Source organism: Mandrillus leucophaeus, unplaced genomic scaffold (assembly GCF_000951045.1).
Source record: "Mandrillus leucophaeus isolate KB7577 unplaced genomic scaffold, Mleu.le_1.0 Scaffold178, whole genome shotgun sequence".
Lineage (NCBI taxonomy): Eukaryota > Metazoa > Chordata > Mammalia > Primates > Cercopithecidae > Mandrillus > Mandrillus leucophaeus.
Genome location: NW_012101787.1, coordinates 2,494,066 through 2,501,555, shown reverse-complemented (window position 1 = coordinate 2,501,555; position 7,490 = coordinate 2,494,066). Strand labels below are relative to the sequence as shown.

At 40.7% G+C, this 7,490-nt stretch overlaps 1 protein-coding gene across 1 annotated transcript in view; it reads right to left on the bottom strand.

The window, feature by feature from the left end:
* Positions 1-7,478, bottom strand: part of MTPAP (mitochondrial poly(A) polymerase) — a 44,429-nt gene extending 36,951 nt beyond the window's left edge. Inside the window, exon 1 of the mRNA XM_011977326.1 lies at positions 7,320-7,478. Coding sequence (XP_011832716.1) covers positions 7,320-7,476 — 157 coding nt within the window. The 5' untranslated portion in view covers positions 7,477-7,478. The remainder of the gene's footprint in view (positions 1-7,319) is intronic.
* Positions 7,479-7,490: the final 12 nt, after the last annotated feature.

Below are 7,490 nucleotides of genomic sequence, written 5' to 3'. Positions count from 1 at the left end.
TAAATACCTAAAACCTTGGATATTACCAAGCCCTATATATACAATGTTTTATCCTATATATAAATTAGGCACAGTAAGCGATTAATAACAATGGGCCAGGCTTGGTGGCTTATGCCTGTAATACCAGAACTTTGGGAGGCTGAGGTGGGTGGATCACCTGAGGTCAGCAGTTCAAGATCAGCCTGGCCAACATGGTGAAACCTCATCTGTACTAAAGACACAAAAATTAGCCGGGCATGGTGGCGCACGCCTGTAGTCCCAGCTACTTGGGAGGCTGAGACAGAAGAATCACTTGAAACCAGGTGGCCGACATTGCAGTGAGCCGAGATTGCATCACTGCACTCCAGCCTGGGCAACAGAGCGAGACTCTGTCTCAAAAGAGAGGGAGAGAGAGAGAGAGAGAGAGAGATTAACAACAACTAATAATGAAATAGAACAATTCTAACAATACACTGTAATAAAAGTTATATGAATGTGGTCTCCCTCTCTCAAAATATCATATTGTACTGTGTTCACCTATTTGTGGACCACGGTTGACTGTGAGGAACTGAAACTTGGACAAGGAAACACAGATGAGGTGGAATTACTGCACTTTCGGTGTTCGTTTGGCTACTCTCCCATGACTACTATTAAAACTGCCCACTTTCTCTGTTTTAATTTACTACACTTGATGCAAAGTGCTGAAAACAGAGTTCCACAAAACTTTAAAAACAAAACCGGGAAAGTAAAATCACTTATTTAATACTTACACAAATAAGCACATACAAAATTGTGCAAACTGTAACATTCCAAAGACTAAAAGAAATTATTACAAGGCTGATTGTAACGAGACAATGAGCTTGGAAATTTGGTGTTTTGAAGTAAGCTATGAAGGCGTTTTTCGTTCTCAGGGGTCTCGATCTGGCTCAAACAATTAACAATGAGTTACCAACTATCATGTGCTCTGTATCAGGGAAATCAAAGAATTTAAAACCTCGCTGCTGCCCATGAAGAGCTCATTGATAATTTCACTAACAAAAGAAAGAGGCTAGGAGTTTAACAATCACAGGGAATCAAGACAAAAATTGTGACAGTCAAGAATTAAATATTAATAACCCACTAGCCATGATGGGAAGGCCAACAAATGAACTAAGCATAGAGAGAAAAAAATTATTCAAGTTCTAAGAGAGTATTAAAGCGCAAACCTGAATGTTAACAACTAAATTCCCCCAAGATTTTAACTTCCAGTTAAGTAGTTTAAGGTGTTTCTTTAAAAAGTCTGGAATGGTAGACTCTAGAGATCATAAACCACCAAGTCTGATATCAATACCCTTAACAAGGCCAGATGCGGTGGCTCACGCCTGTAATCCCAGCACTTTGGGAGGTCGAGGTAGGCGGATCACCTGAGGTCGTGAGTTGAGACCAGCCTGGCCAAATTAGCCAGGCGTGGTGGCGTGTGCCTGTAGTCCCAGCTACTTGGGAGGCTGCGACAGGAGAATCACTTGAACCCGTGAGGTTGCAGTGAGCCGGGATTGCACCATTGCACTCCAGGCTGGGTGACAGAGGGAGACTCTATCTTAAAACAACAACAACAACAACAACAACAACAAAACCCTTAAAATTCCAAAGAAATTAAATAGAACAGAAAATGTAAATGATGGATAGAAATCAGCAGAAACTTTTAGTCTCATTTTCTTCAAAAAGGCTATGAAACTGATGGATCAAGGAAATACTCCAAGCCCACTATCTTATTTATTTATTTTTTTTTAAAGAGACAAGGTCTCCCTCTGTCACTCAGGCTGGAGTGCAGTGGCACACTCCCGGCTCACTGCAATCTCTGCCTCCCAGGTTCAAGTGATTCTCGTGCCTCAACCTCCCCAGTAGCTGTGATTACAGGCATGCGCCACCACGCCCAGCTAATTTTTGTATGTTTAGTAGAGACGGGGTTTCCCCATGTTGGTCAGGCTGGTCTTGAACTCTTGACCTCAAGCAATCCTCCCTCCTTGGACTCCCAAAGTGCTGAAATTACAGGCATGACACCACCACACCAAGTCTGAAAATACAGCTTTTAACTATGCGCCTTCACCTCCACTCCCAATGACAATTCTTTAACATCAATCTCTTATTTCAGGCCTGTATCACAATAATCTGACTCCCAAACTAGTCTCATTCACTCCAGTTTTGTTTTTCTCAAGCTATCCTCCACATAACTGCCAAAGTGTTCTTTATAAAATGGTCTTTTTTTTTTTTTTAAGTCTTATTCTTTGGCTTCTCTGCTTAAATCCTTTAATGATTTCCCCACTGCCTTTAAGATCACATCTAAACTCCATAGCATGACTATAAAGTGCTTGCACCATGTCCCATCTCCCCTCTTTCATGTCACTTATACGATTTCTTTCTGTTGCACTTTTCACATATGGTACTATACACACACAATACTATCACATGCTCTGAACTATCTATGTCTTCTTCCTTCTGGTTGGAATGCCCACCTTCTCATTTTCTGTCTGGCAAACTCCCATTCATCCTTCAAATCTTGCTCAGGTCTGTGAAGACTTCTGACTCTCCATGGCAGAATCTCTTCCACCTCTGTATTACCTTACTTTAACAACTATGAAAGAATGTAATTCATAGTGTTATATTTATTTAACAATACGGAAAAATACTTTTTTCCATATTGAGGATAGAGGCTATTCTTTTCAATCAGACTTCAGTCTATCAACTGTCCTTCCTCCAAGTGGTCCTTATTTCCTTCTCTTATGCTATAGGCTTTGCCTAGACCACCTTACTACTTTTTCAGTTGTGACTGACACCTACACACTCTTGTCTCTGATTTTTTACTGAGTCTAAACTGATGTCCAACTGCTTAATGCACAAGTAAAGTCGAACAGTGTAGAATTTTCTTTTTTCTTTTTCTTTTTTATTTTTCAGACAGAGTCTCGCTCTGTTGCCCAGGCTGGAGTGCAGTGGTGTGATCTCGGCTCACCGCAATCTCTGCCTCTGGGGTTCAAGCAATTCTCCTGCTTCAGCCTCCTGAGTAGCTGGGATTACAGGCACATACCACTGCACCAGGCTAATTTTTGTATTTTTAGTAGAGAAGGGGTTTCACTATGTTGGCCTGGCTGATCTTGAACTCCTGACCTCAGGTGATCCTCCTGCCTCGGCCTCCCAAAGAGCTGGGATTACAAGTGTGAGCCACGGCGCCCAACCCAAACAGTGTAGGATTTTCTAAAGTAGAAGCATAAATCCTCTCCCAGTCCTCTTACCCTAACAGCCAACCATTAAGTTGTGGTACTTATCTTTTCAGACATTTTCAAGGTATATGTAAACATATACGCTCGTATCCATAGATACACATCTTTTATACAACTGAAATCTTACTATATATTCTGCAACATGTTGTAAGATATTTAATATACTGGGGACATTTTCCCATATCAGAAGATACATATTTACTTTATTTCTTTTAAAAATTACATACTCTTAAATATGTATTTATCATAGTTTAGCCAAATCTCTACTGATAAATATTTAGGTGGTTTACCACTTTTTCACTATTATAAACAACACTGTAATGTCATCTGTATGCAATGTCTCTGCACATTTATGCAAATACGTCCCTGCAGGTGGACTGCCAGCAAAGAGCAGGGATTACATTTGAGAATGAGATAGAAAAGTTTCATTAAAAAAATGGAGCATTGTGCTTGAGAAGATGAAAAAGGCAGAATCTAAAGCCTTAAACAACAGTAGGTTAAGAATGATGTAGACACAATGACAAAGTTGTGAAGGCGGGAACAGAAAGTTGAGGTAATTTATTGCCTCACCAAAGGTTTATCAAATCTATAACAAATTAAAATGAAGAACTAGTAAGTGCTAATATTTTCTCACAGATTGAATGTGCAATGTTCTTGATAATACAATATGGTAAGCACAAGCTAACATTAAGAAAGGACTGAATAGGCCAGGTGCAGTGGCTCATGCCTATAATCCCAGCACTTTGGGAGGCCAGGGAGGGTGGATCGCTTGAGGTCAGAAGTTCGAGACCAGCCTGGCCAACATGGTGAAATCCCATCTCTACTAAAAATACAAAAAAGCCAAGTGTGGTAACCGCACCTGTAATCCCAACGGGATTATCGCTTGGAGGCAGAGGTTGCACTGAGCCGAGATAGCACCACTGCACTCCAGCCTGGGCTACTGAGAGACTCCTTCTCAAAATAAAAATAAAAATAAAAATAAAAGAAGGAATACCATCCTGTATTTAGAATTAAAAACAAAATAAAGATGCATGCATATAATGGGGGAAAAACTAACCTAGCATAGTTTTATAAAAGAGGCCTGAAAGTTTGATGCATCAAAGGAATGTCTTAACTTCTGGATTGAGGATAGAAAGAGAATGAATTCATATAAAGAACTTCAGGCCTTATTAAGACAAATGTTTTTAAAAATCCAAATTTAAGGGGTAATAGCACCTCTTTGCTACTTACTAATCAGGCCACATATGGAGTATATGTTCTGCTCTGGACGTAATGGATATGAAAGATATTAACAAGCCAGACAGCAACCAGAGAGGAATAACAAAAAGTCTAGAAACTCTAATACACAGTTACTACAAATAAAAGAGGATTTACAGTCTGGGAAAAAAATAATAAGAATCTGAGAGCTGAGCACTGGCTTTAAACATAATACATAGCATCTTCTCTTAATAGTTTTCCAAGCACTGTCACTCTTCTGAAACGCACAATAACCTTTTAAGATAGACAGGGTAGGTATCACCGCAGGTGAAAAAACTGCCCAAAGTCAAACACCTAATAAGCTGGGTAGCCTCCTGCAGTTTAGCTGTTGTTTGGCTGCTGGCATCCAAACAACAGCTAAACCTGTTCAGGTAACAGTTCTGGTAACAGCACACCCCTGTGAGTAAAAAACCACTCTGTGTGGTTGTGGTGGAACTGTCACACTTATCCCCTGCCCCATGAGATAGGGATTATCAGACTATTTTGGACACCTCCTCTTCATCCAAAGGGTGGGCATGTGATCAATCAGAAGTTGCAAGCATGTGAACGTGGAGCTGCTGGTGACCATCACTCCCACCATTAACATCCCATGTGGAAGAGCCCAAGACTGTAAGGCCACCAAAAATAGCTAAGGAAAATGAAAATACCTCACACTGACCACGTCAATCCAATTGACCTTGAAGTATAATATATGTCTTTTTCCGGAGTTTGGTTACACAGATTGGTATAGTCTCCCTTTTCTACTTAAGCTATTTTGAGTTATTTTCTGTTACCTGTATCAGAAAGAATCCTGAATAATACACTACATACTTATTCTCTTTCTACTACAGCTCTTTCCACTACTCACACGAAACCTATGTCAAAACTGAACAATGTGGAAACGGGAAATTAACAGATTTTAGCTCACCATAAATATTTTTCAACCATTAGAGCCTGACCAAAAATGGAATTGACTGATTTATGAAACAATGTTCCTTATTGCTATAAACTGTTACTAGGAATGTTTTGGTAATGAATCTGCACACTGAATGAAAAACTGAACTGGATTATTTCTCAGTTACCTTCCAATTATAAAATTACATGCTTCTAGGTGAGTATAAGGTGTAGTTACCTGTCCTTTATTAAAATGGTGAAGACATCCAAATGAGCATTTTGTTATTTGTTATTTCCTGCAAGAATCCCTGAATATTTAGTCATATTATTCTAATGATACAAAATGAAACATTTCCTTAAAAAAGAAAAAAAAAAACAGCAAAGCTACAGTAAATGAAGAGTACCGCCTTGGAATTATAAGTGGGTTTTACTGGCTGGGTGTGGTGGCTCATGCCTGTAATCCCAGCACTTTAGGAGGTCAAGGCAGGCAGATCACCCGAGTACTGGAGTTCAAGATCAGCCTGGCTGGCATGGTGAAACCCTATCTCTACTAAAAACACAAAAATTAGCCAGGCGTGGTGCCACGTGCCTGTAATCCCAGCTACTCGGGAGGCTGAGGCAGGAGAATCACTTGAACCCCGGAGGCTGAGGTTGCAGAGCCCAGATCTTGTGATTGCACTCCAGCCTGGGTGACAGAGGAAGACTTCGTCCCGGAAAAGAAAAAAAAAAAGTAGGTTTTTTATACTTTTGCCACCGAATAGCTGAGTTTAGCTTCAACTACTTAAGCTACGGTTGGACTACCCTGTTCTCTCATCTATAAAATGGAATGACAGTATTTTCTTACACACCTAGGCTACGGGGTTGTTTCATGTATCAAAGTGCATATGAACACACTCTCAAATATAAACTCCCATACAAATGTTAAATTACAATAGCTTTTTTGGCAGAATCCATACTCAGATTTTCAGCGTTACTTAGAAATTTTCAACAGAAGTAGGTTCCACTAAATACAATCCAATCAATATTTCAATTAAGTATTTTATAAAGATTTCTCACTGCCTGTCAATGTAAGTCTTTTATACAGTCTGATAAAGACACCAGTTTATTTTAGGGAAAAAAATAGCTCCAAGGAATCGTAGAAATCAACACATTTTGTTTAATAATTTGACTAAACGTCTAAATTAACTGAGCTAGTGACCTTGCCTAAGCTATTTACCTCTTTGAGCCATTTTCTACATCTGTAAAATGGACACAGTGATATATTTCTTGCAAGATTGTTTTAAGAACTGTAAATAGAATACACAAGCTCTTGAGTCATAAGAGAGGTTCAATGACACTGGCTTCTCAATACACAAAGCAGCACATAAATGTAGAGCGAACGCGGGACAACAGCCTGTTGTAGTGAATTCAAACCTGTTACCAGATTGATTTGGTTCAAAATGGCCAAAAAGAATAAAGTAAACGGCAGTACTTTATTGGGCAGAACCCCATGTCTAGGAACCAGGAAGCCTCTTGATCCATCAGGCTACACTGTAACTCGGCCTCCAGCAACAACTTAATGTATCAAAATCAGAAATATACGTAAATGATGCAACGACTGGCTCAGATGTGTAGCATTACTATCATTGGGAACACTATTTCGTCAAACTGTAAAGTGCTAGCAAACTGGGTTCCTGATCTGAATTTCATGGAAGTCTAAACAATTCCATTACTGTACACAGGAGTCGCCTCGAAGAAACATCACACATCTCACTTCTGCCTCAGCAACAGCGGCGACCCTGGGTTCCCCTAGAGAGATCAGAGGAGAGGAGAACAGGACACAGCCCCACTCTCTTGCCAAAGGGTCCACGGCCGTTTCCACAGGCCACGTGTTCCCCCGTGATCCCAGACTCTTCCCCCTTCCTCGCCCGCTGTGGGAAGGAGCTACAGAGCAAACCGAGGCCACGGCGCCATCACCTGTCTCCACGCTCCCTGAAGGCTGCTCGTTCCTCCTGAGGTCTTCGGCCACAGTTCCTGGGCAGCTCAAAAGTCTGAGGATAGGCCGCTGGACTCGAGTTCTTCTCTGGGCACACAGGTGCAAACGGGTCAAGAGTCCCACGCCGGGAACCGCCATGGTTAAAAGCATGA